Source organism: Alternaria postmessia (assembly GCF_024291825.1).
Source record: "Alternaria postmessia strain BMP 2775 chromosome Unknown scaffold_2, whole genome shotgun sequence".
Classification (NCBI taxonomy): Eukaryota; Fungi; Ascomycota; class Dothideomycetes; order Pleosporales; family Pleosporaceae; genus Alternaria; species Alternaria postmessia.
The window spans coordinates 77,385-92,512 of NW_026260075.1; the positions used below are offsets into that span (position 1 = coordinate 77,385).

At 51.2% G+C, this 15,128-nt stretch overlaps 5 protein-coding genes across 5 annotated transcripts; 1 reads left to right on the forward strand and 4 right to left on the reverse strand.

The window, feature by feature from the left end:
• Positions 1-1,918: 1,918 nt before the first annotated feature.
• J4E82_000444 (uncharacterized protein) lies at positions 1,919-3,816 on the reverse strand (the record flags this gene model as incomplete). The annotated part of the gene is made up of 4 exons (XM_051726765.1): positions 1,919-3,176; positions 3,224-3,591; positions 3,638-3,737; positions 3,794-3,816. 4 exons carry the CDS (start codon positions 3,814-3,816, stop codon positions 1,919-1,921), a joined length of 1,749 nt encoding a protein of 582 aa, XP_051593190.1.
• A 3,645-nt stretch (positions 3,817-7,461) lies between these two features.
• J4E82_000445 (uncharacterized protein) lies at positions 7,462-8,631 on the forward strand (the record flags this gene model as incomplete). The annotated part of the gene is made up of 5 exons (XM_051726766.1): positions 7,462-7,501; positions 7,561-7,752; positions 7,814-8,086; positions 8,155-8,317; positions 8,376-8,631. 5 exons carry the CDS (start codon positions 7,462-7,464, stop codon positions 8,629-8,631), a joined length of 924 nt encoding a protein of 307 aa, XP_051593191.1.
• A 366-nt stretch (positions 8,632-8,997) lies between these two features.
• J4E82_000446 (uncharacterized protein) lies at positions 8,998-10,858 on the reverse strand (the record flags this gene model as incomplete). Its single annotated transcript, XM_051726767.1, has 3 exons — positions 8,998-10,053; positions 10,099-10,632; positions 10,685-10,858. 3 exons carry the CDS (start codon positions 10,856-10,858, stop codon positions 8,998-9,000), a joined length of 1,764 nt encoding a protein of 587 aa, XP_051593192.1.
• Positions 10,859-11,438: 580 nt separating this feature from the next.
• J4E82_000447 (uncharacterized protein) lies at positions 11,439-12,812 on the reverse strand (the record flags this gene model as incomplete). The annotated part of the gene is made up of 2 exons (XM_051726768.1): positions 11,439-12,161; positions 12,210-12,812. 2 exons carry the CDS (start codon positions 12,810-12,812, stop codon positions 11,439-11,441), a joined length of 1,326 nt encoding a protein of 441 aa, XP_051593193.1.
• A 380-nt stretch (positions 12,813-13,192) lies between these two features.
• J4E82_000448 (uncharacterized protein) lies at positions 13,193-14,474 on the reverse strand (the record flags this gene model as incomplete). The annotated part of the gene is made up of 2 exons (XM_051726769.1): positions 13,193-13,819; positions 13,872-14,474. The coding sequence occupies 2 exons, from the start codon at positions 14,472-14,474 to the stop codon at positions 13,193-13,195; spliced, it is 1,230 nt and encodes a 409-aa protein (XP_051593194.1).
• Positions 14,475-15,128: the final 654 nt, after the last annotated feature.

The window sequence follows — 15,128 nt, forward strand, 5'->3', positions numbered from 1 at the left end:
TCGGCCTGCGGTGTTTACGAGTAAATCTAGAGGCATGGCCTATCAGTAGGTGTTTTCCTGTAGGAATTTATATGAGGCTTACGCTGACTTCGTGATTCACCTTTCAGTACCTATGTTCAGAAGTGAGCTTTGGCAGTTCATTCGGAGCATGCTTTCAGGTCTCGAGAGCTTGGATAGAATTGTAGTGACTGGAGCTAGTAAAGGCAAAGCAATGGATCGGAAACTGCCATGGTCGCCTGTACATTTTGTTGGCGGGGACGATGTTGGAGCTCACGACTTGCTTGTTCGGATGAACAAGTGTGTCACTGGTAACTCTAGCGACAACCTTGTCAGGTGGACAAGACAAGATGGGAAATTACAGTTAGAGGTACACTCAAAGTCGAGTCTACAAAGTAGCACTGCCGCGCGATGGGCACAGGCTTCTGGAATCGATGGTCGCACGGAGACCTGGCCACCAAACGGAGTCTGTTCTTTCTTTGCTTGCGAGAACCGCTACTCCTACGGAGAAGAGTCCGAAGATAAAGAGCTCAATCCCAATGCCGTCGGATGACGGGTCTTGCCGGATCCCATGGACCATGAATCTCATTCTTATACTTCTGGAGACCGATGAGCCACCAACTGCAGATTCCCATGCTCAAAAGAGTGAGGACGCCTCCTACAATTGCACCCGCCAAGAATGCGCCGCGGCCTCCTCCTGTCAAGGTGATGAAAAGGCCACCCCATGCGCCTGTTGCCAATGTAATGGTCAGGGCGAGGTGCCCCCACGGAGATCGAGCGCGGAGCTGACGACGGAATATTGGAAACAGACCATAAACTTCAATGGAAAAGAGAGTCAGCGAGAAGACGTGCGTAGTGGATGGAAGACGCGAGGCAAGAACAGCTGACGCCATCATGGCCGAATTTGTGGATATCGAAGCTGGTAATCTAGAGACACATGACTTAGCCGCATGTATACTCAAAAGGAGAGTGGTTCTCATACTGTGCACCTGTACCTCCACTGTAGTCAAAGAAAGCAACGTTCATCATAAGCAGCCATGTACTCAACGCCCATATTGAATCACTTGTCGTGGAGCGTGTCAGTGACTTGAGAATCGGACTGAGCCCAAGTAAAGCCGCATAAATCAACAGGGCTGATTTGGCAGTTGCTAGACGCTGTTGAGCTCGTCCTGAGAGCGCTGATGAGGGTTGTGGTCCAGCTTTGTCTGTATCTGAAGTGGGTGTCGATGCCACGTTGGAGACGGTCGCGAACTCCTGGCCCATCCAATGGTCCCATAAGAACCAGGCTAGAACTGTGCATAAAGTGGCCCACCCCACTATGGCTACAGGCGAAACTCTATCATGAATGATGGCCACGAAACAGCAGGCAAATATGATCACTGTTGCAAGATGCTGCACGATGACCGTGGCGTCACCCATCAGTGACCAAAATTCGTAGGGCTGCAATCTTGGATTGCGCTGAAGGTGGTCAAGAAATGTGGTCTCATCTGTATAGTTATCGGGAACTGTACACGTCAGATATATCCTATCACAGGGACCTACGTGAGTACCTACAAGGCTGTTTGAACCAAAGTAGCTTCTTGTAATTGCCTTTTGCCGACCGGTTTACGATCCGCGGCCCGCCCTTCTTCTTCCTGCTAGTGGAAACAAGAGACGCGCCCGTTGGATCCAGTAGCCGGTTTTGATACATATTACGCTTTTTAAGGGTTCCAGGAAATATGGTTGATGATGGAGAGACAGTTCAGGTGCGAGTTGGAGAAACGGGACGCAATACTGCACGTGCGCCAATCACAGACGTTTCCGGTCCGGCCAATCACATTCTCCGCTTTCGTCTCATGCATCACGACTTTGGAGATCCTGCAAGCAAGGCAGTTCATTGGTATTGTTACAAGCATTAAAGGCATAAATCTCGCAAGTTGTATTAGCGATTAAGTGTTCTCCAAGCAACCATTATCCTCCTCGACTTGGGCACAGTAGCACGTCCAGCTTTGACTTTGAAGTTGTCCTGTCCTAAGACCCTTCCAATCTCCATGTAACTCTCAACCGCGACCCGGATAGGGCCTCTCGCCTCAATTGGCAAACGCTCGATCGCATCTTTAGCCTCTTCATATAGAGAAAATGCATCCTTCAGAAGACGCTTACGCAAGGCCTCGATTTGCGGGTGATCTGGCTTCTTTAATACCTCGTCGTAACTTAACCCCACTTCAGCAAGCCACTTCAGAGGAAGATAAACACGCCCAATCTTAGCGTCTACTTCTATGTCGCGCGCGATGTTGACATACTGTAGGGCCACGCCCATACCGTTACCAGCAGCAACTATAGTCCGTTGCTCTTCAACAGGTAAAGCGCTAGGATACCAGTTGAAGATGAGTTCAATGCACATTTGAGCTACAGTGCCCGCCACACGCTCCGAGTACAAACGCAAATCCCCCGTGGTTTTGATCAGAGGCTCCTTGTCGAAAGCAAGGTCCATCTCAAACCCGCGCAAAAGATCCTCCAACGGTTGGTGCGAGAGCTTAGCAGCTGGAAGCTGTAGGAGTGCAGATTGCGTGCCGGCCGGAAAGTCTTCCCGGACTTGGGCTTGTATAGTAGGCTTAGATGCAGAATCGCTGTAAGTATTATTCAGGAACTTGCGCAATTTCGCTATCCAGTCCTTGGCCTCATCGGCAGAGGAAGCATTGTCCACCAGATCATCAGCAACGCGGCAGAAGGAGTAGAGTAGCAACAAATCCGCCCGTAAAGGTCCAGGGAACGTTGCGGAGGCGAGGTAGAAACTACGGCTCTTTCGCTTGAGACGATGCACAGCCTCGCCAAGGCCTACAAGGCGCGCATCGTCGTACTTGGAGCATGAAGTGAGCAAAGCGCGCATCAAGACCATGGGTGATGGGAGCAGGGAGGGCTTCGAGAATAACGCCGGGAAGGTGTATAGCACTGCAAGAGCATTGTCAAACGCCAATTGACCAAATACTATAAGCGAGTTGGTAACCAAGAAGAAGAGGGCTTCTTCAATTTCGAGGCCATCCCATAAGTGCACGCCATATTTTGTACCTGTGTTGATTACCCATGTTCCTCTACGCAAGGCCAAGGTATCGACGATCCAGAGGTAAAGTGTCGGAAGGATAATGGGTGCCGCGGTATTGGTTAGAGGGAGCGCCAGGATGAATTGGTATGCAAGACTCCTGCTTCCAGTTAGTGGGTGTTCAAGGCATAGTGATAGTTGCCATACCAGAGCAGCAGCAGAAACGGGCCGGCCCATATCAAGATGAGTCCAGTGTAAGTTCCTTTGCTGTCATCTTTGATGCAACGCCATCCCCACGCAATCACGCCCAAAAAGAAGATTTGGCCAGCAAATTTGGTGTATCGCCATCGATGGCCGGATGCGCCGCGTTCAGGGCTGAGGTAGACGGGCTGGAAGGTGGGCCTGCTGAGGAGAAGATAGAGGATCGATGTGTTGTATGTCTGCACGACGAAGAAAAAGACCTCTTCTAGAGGGATATCCAGCAGCTTGGGTCCAACAATGACATGAGCGGGGTAGCTCCAGATTCCGGTGCGAATGAGGTACGAGTCCCATGGTATGGTCGACAGCACAGCGACCTGGCCTGTTAGCACGAGAAGTGTTGGCGAGGATGCGCGTACCAACCAATATCAGGTAAACGACCTTGTACACGTCAAGTTTGGTGAAGAAAGGGCGATAGAGCCAGGTAAGCCCCACGGCCGGGGGGATCGTGTACTTGAGATGACTAGCCGTTAATGTCAGCCATAGTGGTGGAACGCAGGAAGAGGGCGCGTCACGTACACGAGCGCGTAGTCGAAACCCATGATGGCACCGTGTAAACAGAAGGGAGTAGCCGGAGAGATGTGCAATCAGCGTCACTCATGGACCCAATGCTGCAGGGGAACAGACTAGGCCGCGGCGGGCGTCAGGCACAAGAGATTGCGCGGAAGAGGCCATGATAGAATATTTGCAATGTCGTTGAGACGGCGTTGCTCGGGCGGAGATGGAGGATGCGCGCTGCCCAAAACAGACTAGTCTTCATGCAAGCTTCAACATGACATCACGATTGTCTGGCCGCCATCACGAGCAGACGTCAACCGGATACCCGTGGAACTGGGCAGCAGCCTTGTCTTTATTGCATCATGCCACCACTTCCTGACACAGTCCCGCTTTCGCCGCGGCGACATGTGAAGACAGATCAAATCCACTGTACTAATGAATTGCCTGCGCCGTTGTCCTGAGCCAACCCACACGCGTCTTTCAATGCCGCCAAGACAATAACACCGCCGTAATGTCCAAGACTGGACCGCACAGCAAGTCGAAGACGCCAAAGCACCCGTACGCATACCCTCCTAGTTGACTCCCCAAAATCTACACATCGCCCTGACTGATTCCTTGTAGATACCTCGCTGGCAACTTTGCGCCCATCACTACAACATGTCCTCCCACGCCCGTCTCATGGACCGGCCGAATCCCAGAAGAGCTGCTGGGCGGCATGTACGTCCGCAACGGCGGTAATCCCGTGACCAACTCCGACTTGGGACGTGAGGCGCATTGGTTCGACGGCGATGGCATGCTCTCGGGAGTATGGTTCAGCCGCTCTCTCACCGACCCTACGAAACCCATTGTCAACTTTGTGAACCAGTTCATTCTCACCGACGTGTACCGTACTGCCGTCGAAAACCCGACACTTCGCACGCCTATTCTGCCTAGCATTGCGACGCTTGTTAATCCAGCATCCAGCTTGCTGCTCATTCTATGGCGCATTATGCGTACTGTTCTGCTTGTCTTCTGGACGCACATCTTGGGTTCTGCACGTGCTGTCAAGCGAATCAGCGTGGCCAACACCAGCATATTATATCACGATGGACGTGCACTAGCAACATGCGAGAGTGGGCCGCCGATGCGCATCGCGTTGCCAAGCCTCGAGACAGTAGGCTGGTTTGACGGAAATCGTGCCGAAGGAGAAGCTGCACCTGGCGACCGAGACTCCCATGCCGATGAAAAGCGTGAAGCTTTTGGTGGATCTGGCTTGCTGAGCTGGATGAAGGAGTGGACAACGGGTCATCCCAAGGTTGACAGAGAGACTAACGAGATGGTTCTCTTCCACTGCAACTTTGTTGCACCCTATGTCCACTATTCTTGTCTTCCAGCTGAAAACTCGGTCGCGAAGAGAACTAGCTCGGAAGAAAGCAGAATCATTAATGCACCAGTCCCTGGATGCTCTGGCGGACGACTCATGCATGATTTTGGCGTATCCCGACATAACACTGTTATACTCGACTTGCCACTCTCCCTTACTCCTTTGAACCTGGCAAAGAATAAGCCCATAGTCTTCTACGAGCCCGAGAAACCCGCTAGGTTCGGTATCTTTCCCCGACATCATCCCGAGTCAGTACGTTGGTTCGAGACAGACGGTTGCTTGATCCTTCACACAGCCAACACTTGGGATGAGTACAACAGCGCCGGTGGTGTCTCTGCTGTCAGCATGTTAGCCTGCCGGTTGACGTCTGCATCCTTGGTCTTTAGTGCTGGCAACATCGAGCCTCCCCCACATCCGAATCACAAGGAGATAGTGCGCAGTAAACCCATGTCCTTCTTCGCCAAGTATGATGACGAAGAACAGGTTCAAGATCCTGAGAAGCCTTTCCTAGACGACACGTCGCCTTTGCTGGGACAACACAACGAGCCAGAGTCATCAAGGGCGCCTCATAACATCCCCATCTCATACGACGACGAAGAACAATGTCGATTGTATTACTACCGGTTCTCACTCGCTCCGGGCTCGTCTAACACCATCACTCACGAGTTTGCATTAGCAGCCATTCCTTTCGAATTTCCCACCATACATCCTGCCACGGAAATGTCGCGCGCACGATACATTTATGGATGTAGCACTTCAGATGAATCGTTCGGTGCGGCATTAGGCAAGGCGACCAAAATCGATATACTTGTTAGGGTAGATGTACAGACTCTACTCAGACGCGCTCAGCAATCACCTCCACAGGCTGTCAACGGTTGTGTTGACAACCGTTCAATTGATGAGATACTCGCGTCAAACGACCACAACGATCCCATAAAAGCATTCCAACTTCCGCTGAATCACTTTGGCCAAGAAGCTAGATTCGTGCCTCGTAAGACGAAGGAGGCTGAAGCTGATGATGGCGCTGGCGCCACCGAACAAGAAGGTTATTTACTCTTCTATGTCTTCAACGAAGACCAGCTAGACGAGAACGGAGAATGCAAAGCAGATGCAGAGAGCGAGTTGTGGGTTTTGGATGCAAGCGACATGCAGACTGTCATTTGCAAGATTCAACTTGGGACTAGGATACCTTACGGCCTACACGGAAACTGGTTCACTGAGGAAGATATCGCTCATCAGCGAGAAGTCGCGACAGTGAGATCCGAGTCGGATGTGCAGTCTGAGACGGGATCGAGCAATCTGCGGAAATCTCTCATTAGTTATTTGGGCTAGCAGCGCCTGTGTGTTTGGACCACATGTCTAATAAACCGGTTGGACTCGCGACTTAAACGCTACCACCATTTTACGTACTCTACGAAGTCTTTTTAGCAAGATTTAATTAATATTCAAAGCATTCAAACAAGACTTGTCACACATGCGGTGCGTTGTTTTGGTGGAGTGAGGCACAACCCTAGCAACGCTGTAGAATCTAGATTCGCCCCGCTTTGACGAAAGCTTGTATGTGCCGATCCTTGCCGTAGCGGTCGATCCTGCAGCAAGCATATCTAACGCTCTCAATCGCACTGACGTAAAAAAACACCGACTGGATCGATGCCTGCCTGGGCAGTAAGTGCACAAGAAGATCACACCACCATGCGATGCGGTAATGATCAACTGTCCCGCAATCGTTCCCGTTATGCGGCACATTTGAAAACTATGCTTACGCGTTCCCATGTCGAAATACATGTGTCAACACCAGCAGACCTCAACAGACCGTAAAATCGAGGCCAGCCTAACAGTAGCGGACATGCGATTGACGCAAGTCGATGTCAAAGTAAGCTTAACAGATCGACGTCATAAAGCTTAATCCTAGTGGCCCTCCACTCAAGAGGTGGGACGGAAAGCCCGGGCGCTATGCTCAGAATCTCTAGCGTCGGTAATGAGCATAGTGTGACATCTCTATTACACCGAGAAGCTGCAAGTGGTCAGTGATCTCAGCCATTGAGGAATCAGAAACCGGCAATGCTAAACTGTAGCGCATGGTTCTGACTGGTCGTTACTTGTTTGTCCAGCGATCGTGGCCCTTGCTCGATTCGAGGTTTCGAACATGTGCATGATCAAGCTCTATTCCCGCGCGCGAGATATGTCGTCATGACGGCATGTTTGGATCTCGTGGGCTGGCTTCCAAGATATAACCCAGAGCTTGCAGCCACATGGCTGCGATAAGCTTCTCTTGGTACATCTCCATCCTGTGCTATCAATTTTGCAATTGACAACCTTCTTCGCAATGGATCTCGCTCGTAGAAACAACGTGCTCCAATATAATGGTATATCTCCCTCCCTGGGTGATTTGATGTGTTTTGGACATCCTCCTAACATGTAATAGACAACACCGTCAACGGTGCAACGGCAGACATTGCCATCACAACACATGGATCCGACTTCTACTTCGCTATTTGCGCTGCGATGGGATTCTCCGGATTTGTTTTCCTAGGTCTCGCCTACCGCAAGCAGCGTCGCGACCGTCTTTTCCACTACATCACCGCATCTGTAGTCTTCGTCGCATGCATCGCCTACTGTAAGTCTCCAAGCCTCACACTATAAACACGCGAGCCATATACTGATAAGGTTCCTTACAGTCACAATGGGATCCAACCTGGGCTTTACACCAATCGCAGTCGAGTTCCACCGCAGCGACCCCAAGGTAGCAGGAAACTACCGTTCGATCTACTATGCTCGTTACATCGACTGGTTCATCACTACGCCTCTGCTGCTCCTCGACTTGCTTTTGACTGCTGGCATGCCATGGCCGACTATACTTTGGGTCATCATGGTTGATGAGATTATGGTTATCACTGGTCTGATCGGTGCCCTTATCGACAACCGTTACAAGTGGGCCTACTTCGCTTTTGGTAAGCATTCTCTTTTTTTCTCACTTTGTCTCCGAGTATCCTGCTAGATCTTTTCTAACAATACGTAGGCTGCTTTGCTCTTTTCTACATCGTCTACCAACTAGTCTGGGAGTCGCGCATCCACGCCAAGGCATTCGGCCGCGATGTTGAGAAGGCGTTCATGATGTGCGGAAGTATGACCGCTCTGCTTTGGATCCTGTACCCAATCGCATGGGGAGTCGCCGAGGGCGGGTAAGTCACACTCAGATCCGAATGTTATATAACCATACAGTGGCTAACATCAGAATAGTAACGTCATTGCCCCTGACAGTGAAGCTGTTTTCTACGGTGTACTTGACTTCCTAGCCAAGCCATGCTTCGGTGCCCTCCTCCTGTGGGGCCACAAGGACATCGACCCGGCCCGTCTCGGCCTCTCTATCAAGGACTACGATGGTGATGCCATGGTTCACGAGAAGCGCAAGCCTGATGCCGTGAACAACGGACAGACCGCTACCCACCCCGATGGCTACAACGGCACTGCTCCTCATGTCGACAACACTGTTTAGACCGAGGTTTGAGTTTTGCTTAAAAGATGATCTCTCATGAACGGGGAAGATGTACCGCAGGTACGGTGAAAGTTGTAATGTGGTAATGATAGTTTATTGGGTGTGGCGCAGATTGTGATTACGATTAAGCGTGGGATACCCTCTCTGATAGTAGCATAATAAATCCTTCCTCTTTTTCATCATCATGTTTGAACAATGATGGAAACACATCTAATATTCGCCGTCTACGTTCCTTTGACAATAGCCGTCTACAATCATGATCCATGCTAGGCTGACGATAAAAAGTGGGTATTGAACTATGTAGATACAGTTAAGGTGGTATGATGCATTAAAAGCCCATACCTCAGCAAACTGTGCACCAGCACATTACCAATCGCCCATCAACCCGTTGCCAGCCTTTTGATTTTGATAGTACAAAGCACCAGGTACAGTCGTAAACACGAGGAAGATGCTCAACAGTATCCAAACGAGCCAACTGAGATATGGTCCGTTTTGTGTCCGATCCAGAGGACCTGGCGACGCCTTGGTTTCTTTGGTGCCTAGTGGGCGCCACGGAATGCGACTCTCTTGCTGCCGGTCGTAGAGTATTTGTTCAGTAACCAGTTTGGCACCAGCGAGCACAATAGGAACTCCAGTACCTGGGTGAGTGCTTGCACCGACAAAGTACAGATCTTCGATGCTGCGATGCTTGGTCTTCGGCCTGAAACTGAGCACGTTAAAGAAGGAGTGGCTCAGTCCCAAGATAGCGCCACGGTCGAGGTTGAATGAGGACTTCCATCTAGGCGGCGTATTGATGGTTTCTTCAATGATGTGGGGACCAAGTGAAATGTTGAGTCGTGCTTCCATGGTTTTGATGACAGTTTCGCGCGCTGATGCTACCATAGAGTCCCAATCTTGAGTCAGGCCTTTCGTGTGCTTGGAGCCCTTGTGCGAGTTCGTCGAATCGACTTCCAAGTGCCCAACCGGTACCAAGATGACGATAGAATCACACCCCTCTGGCGCCGCAGAAGGGTCGACGCGGGACGGGACATTGACGTAAAAGCTGGGTTGATCTGGTATCAGGTGCTTCTTGAAGATGCTATCAAAACTTTCCTTGTAGTCTTCGGCGAGAAAGATGTTGTGGGCGCTTAGTTCAGGAAATTGTCGGTCCAGTGCCCAGTAGAAGGATATGCTGGAGCAAGAAGCCTCTTTTTTCAAGAGGGATCGCCCGAATGAGGAAGAGGGAAGAAGTTGATTGTATGCATATGCCAGATCTGCGTTGCAAACAACAACATCGGCGGTTAGCGGTTCCTTGGTGTTGTCCTCAAAGACAACGCCTGTGGCACGCTTCCCATCATCTGAAAGCTGTATGTTGCGGATCGGACTATCGAACCTAAACTCAACGCCCAAGCGCTCACCGACGTTGACAAGAGATTCCACCACCTGATCAGGTTAGCGAGAGAAGTTCCCACGTTGGAATATACTGACTTTGTGGAACCCGCCAATGGGATACCAAATACCCTCAGCCAACTCCGTGTATTGCAACAGACTGTAGGTTCCCGGGGCATCAAATGGACTCATACCCATATACATGCTTGCAAATGTGAAGACTCTTCGCAACCTCTCTGTCCAGAAGTACTTGCTCGCTCGGTAGTAGATACTCTCGAACGGATGTAGCTCGAAGAGATGCAACAAGAAATCGAAGCGAACCATGCTCAGTAACGAGTAGAAATTCTTCTTCAGCACATGGATGATGGAAACTTCATAGTGGCGATGCGATTCTTGCAGGAAACCAAGGTATCGCTCGAAGCCGTCTTTTCCTTCAAAACGCTCGATTTCACCCTTCATGATGGAGATGTCGGTTGAGAGCTTGAACGTAGTGTCATCGTGGAAATGAACGTTGTAATTCGGTTCACACTTGACCAGCTTGACGCCCTCGGCATCGAGTGAGGTCCCAAGATCCTCGAATGTCTCATGGAAGAATCGAGGAAGCAGCAACAAGCTCGGGCCTTGATCGAACCTCTGCGTAGCGATTAGCGATGGGGTGCGATGCACCGCACACTTGTCAACTCACATATCCGTTGCGATGTATCAAACTGCATCTCCCGCCAGAGAAGTCGTTCTTCTCGACTACAGTAACCTTGTAGCCTGATGCTGCAAGTCGCGCTGCAGTCGCGACACCTCCGGCACCAGCACCGACAACGATCGCACTAGGGCGCGTGCCCTTGTTCTCGATATGGTCCCCCATTTGGTAGACTGGTAAATGTATGAGAAGCGGCACAATTGCGATGAGCGTTGTAAAGAAGACGCGTTGTAGCGCGCCACACTCGGGTATTCCTGGATCAGTGCACCCAAGACTGCTAGTCATGACGTCTACAAAAATCAATAGGGCTAGGTGCACCTTGAACACTTGTTGAGTCGCATCGGCACATGTGTTTCGCACGTGAACGCGTCTTGCTGTTCGAACATCAACATGTGCATTGTTCCAGGTGCTCCTCCGCCCCTGCATACGATGTTGTAGCTGTCAAGCCACGCGGGTGTAGCTCGACACATCAGATATTGCGACTCGCGCCAACACTACAGTAGAGCGGAAGGCGGCGGAATATGGATCTGCCCCAAGACTTGGCACCATTAGAAACAATCAACTACTCAACCATCCAGTGGTGTGATATTGAGCGTTATCCAGTTCATGATGATCGTCAACGTTTTAACAAGTGCCCGCGATCGCCGAGCCCACTAGCGTCATTTTTCACTGAACGGATCATGCGGGAACGATGATTGGCATATTACAAAAATGGTATTATATCATCGCGACACTAAGCGTCGTCTTAATTATACAAAGTAAGAATGTCAGTAGAGTTTGAGTACTCCGGTTGGCACTCCTCAGTATATCCGCCAAAAAGTGCGGCTCTTTCTTGAATGAAATCCTGGAACGCGCTCTTGGAACAGCTCTCTCCTGGGCCGTCAGCACAAGACAGCGGTTGTGGATCCTTGTTAACCAGAACTCGGAAATACTCGTCGGCAGAGAATCCGTAGCTGTCGCAAGTCATCTTCTCAATGGCAATGTTGGACAAGAAAGGTAGAATTCTTGATGACCTCCATGCTCTCGAGTGGTTGGGCCTGTCGAGCGGCATCGTGGCGTTAGGGTCGTTCGATCCGGAATAGGCAGAATTGTTGTACAGGCCCATAGCGACTACGACGGTAGGAGGCAACTCGCGATGCGTGAAGGAGACGTAGAGATCCTGGTCGGCCTCGTCGGAGAGCATTTCGACGGCGGAAGCGTTGAGCCAAGGAAGGCCAAGGGCGCCCGACAGCTGCGTGCTTCCATAACCGGTGTTGTAAAAATACATGATATCATTCATGTACTCGAAGGAGAGCCACTCGTCCTGGGAGAAGAGGTCGAGAGAACAGAATGGGGAAGAGCCACGGATGACAGTCTCGTATCCGCACAGCTGCTGCATGCCCACAACATCATCGGCGGTGAAGTTGAAGGCAGGGGCATACGCATTCAGACGATCGACGATGGGCTTGGTGTACGTTTCTTGGTATTGCTACAGGAGTGTTAGTCGTGGTCATCTTCTGTCACTCGGGATACGTACAGATGACTGGTCACTACCGTAGGAAGAGCTGTACTTGGGGCAACCCTTGTAGGGTGTCAGAGAATCCGCGCCCCGAGCAGCATCTTCGCGCACGGAAACGCGTTTGGTGTTGTTGCTCTCAGCCACGAGGCCGTCAATGAATGAAGATGCACTGAGCTCGGTCCTCTCAGCAGTTGATGTCCATACACGCTCAGGGTCCTTGAAGGTGGGATAGCGCAGACGGACGTCGACACCCAGCTTGTAGGATTCAAGCCTGCCGACGGAAGTGAGGTCTTCTAGCTCTTCATCGCTTATGGGTGTCTCCCACTTAGAAAGGAAGGATAGGGGTCCAGCACTTCGCCAGTTCGCTGTCGTGTTCTTCAGCTTGTCTGTGAAGGGCTCAATGTATTCCTCAAAATCAAAGTCATTGGCGTAGATGGCGGCATGACGGATGAGGTACGAAGCGCGCGTCACGTTGCAACCCTGAGGTGGCTTCGGGTCAAGGCGCGGATCTTCGAAGTAAGGGGCAATGCCGGCAAGATGCTGCAAGGGGTCGAATGAATAGGCCGCCTGTGCGGTGGCCGCATTAGCAACTGCGAGGAGAGACACGAGAGCCGACTGCATGGTGGACGATGAAGGCTAGATCGCAAGCCGTACCTGAGAAAGTAGGGAGACATCATCGGCTTTAAAAGACTGCGCGAAGCAACAAACGATGTCATTGTCCGGATTGAGCCTGCCGTACGCTGTGGGGACAGCCCAAAGCAGGATGCGCTCGACGGCTATGGAATGATATGACGATGTTTGCCAGGTACCAAGCAAGGAAGCGAGCTAAGCTTTGACTACACCAGCCACGTCAGCCACCATTCAGAGCCGCCTCACCGTCTCCACACATGCACGCTGACGCACCTAGGCTTTCCGGCTCCGCAATGCATTCAAACAAACAAAAAAATATTCATTCATGGGTATTCGGCAACAAACTCAATCCTGGCATTATACCGCCTCCATCACACTACGTTTGCGCGTCTCTGCAGCGTCTGCACTTTGAGCTCCAACACTTGGCACTCGTTCTCCTTGCGGTGTAGATCTCTCATGAGTCCCTCCTTTTCTGACCGGAGAGCCTGCAGCTTGCCTCCGATGCTCTCACGGTAGCTTGAATGTTCCTCCAGTAGCGCTTCAATCCGGTACCAGTCCATCTGCCCGCTTCCCGCAGAAGCACCCTGGCCCCTTAGACGCGAGATCTCAGCATCCTTGGCCTTGATCTTTGATTCCAGATCGGCAACTGTCCCTTTCCATGCCTGGTGAGCTGTTGCCCGGTTCAGGTCATCGATGCTACCACCTCCCGACGTTGCCAACTGCGCGACAAGGTCCGAGTTTCTCTTTTCTAGTTCGAGAGCTCGTTGCTCAAGAGCTGCCACCTTGGCCGCAGTGAATAGATCTGTTGTATCGCGCCGTTCGAGAAAACTGCCTGGACGCCCTCGGCTCGGGCTGCTACGTCCGGTCTGTGCATGCAGTCGCTCCACTTCTCTGGTCTTTTCCGCAAGCTTGCTCCGTACAATCTGTACGTTTAGAAGATCTTCATCGCGTAATGCTTTGGTCGCGTCTAGTTCGCGTCGACAGCTAGCTAACAATCCCTGCACCATATTAGCACACGACCTTCGCCAACTCATTGTCTCTTGCACTTACGCGAATCTTGATGTTGTTCTCCACGTCTTCGTCTCGAAGGCTCCAGATGGCCTCGTGTCGCTTCCACCACAGCTTCTTTTCCTCTTCCAGCGCTTTCAAACGCGCCATCGTCTGCTCATATTCCTCAGGCTTGACCGTTATGATAGGGTTCGCTTGTTCGATATAGACAAGCTTGGACATCAAGGCAGCAAGCTGCGACTCTAGAGGGCCGGGAATGTGCGGTGCGGGTGCTGGAGATGCCGGTTCCTGTCCTGTGAGGCTCATTTTGATGGCAGAATGCGCCAATGACTTTTTCAGTGGATACGGGACATCCTCTTCGTTGCCATCCAGCGTAGAGGACCGCGAAGTCGCATCGTCGTCCACTGGTCGCTCAACAAAAGTTCTCTGGTCTTGATATTGCGGTCTGTTTGTGGGGGCAGCATAGCTAACGTCGTTTCCTACTTTTTGAGGGACCAGGTTCGCTGTGGAGTTAGGTTGCTGTCGTTGCATTTGCGACATAGCTGACATTGAGGTGTTTTGTGGACCTCGGGTGTACGGCTGTTCGTCTTCTGAACCTAGGTCAGAGTAGTTGTCCGATTCATAGCTCCTCGATTGTCTCTGCATCTGAGGCGAACTCATCGATACGGGGCGGCTCCCTGATTGTAAAGATACGATCGAATGGACTGATGAAGTGCGTTTAGCACCTGGGTGTACGCGGTTCGGTGCCCACATCCTGTGCTGGCTCTGTGGTCGGGATAGTGCTATTGGGAAGCGTCTGCGTATATGACGAGACCAGGGGGACGGAACGAAGAAGCTGGGTTCAGCTTGGTTTGTTCGGATTCAGAATGAATTTGATGGCCTTTGAAAAGTTGAGGTTCGAGTCTACCTCTATGTAGTCTACCATGGCCATGCTTTGAAACGATGCTGAGACGTAGGGGTCAGAACACAGATATCTGCGACACAGACATATGAACGACAGCCGTATCAGGCTAAAATTGCTGTTCAGCCTTGAATTGCAAGAGTCCGACATATCGTGCCTGCACTTGGTACAACAAGTCAAGTCCGTACGTCGAAAAGGCCCCACTTCAAGCCCTATCTCTCGCTGGTGTAACATCAAGTACTGCGCGAGTCATGTTACGGTTTTCCAACAGTTCAAACTAGAAGGAGTGGGGCGCTACGGATGCTGGTCTGAAACACTTGGAGCCGCGATCTTGTATCAACACTACCCGTTATCACATTGTGTCTAACTCGTATCCACGCCCTCTTGCAATGGATGCC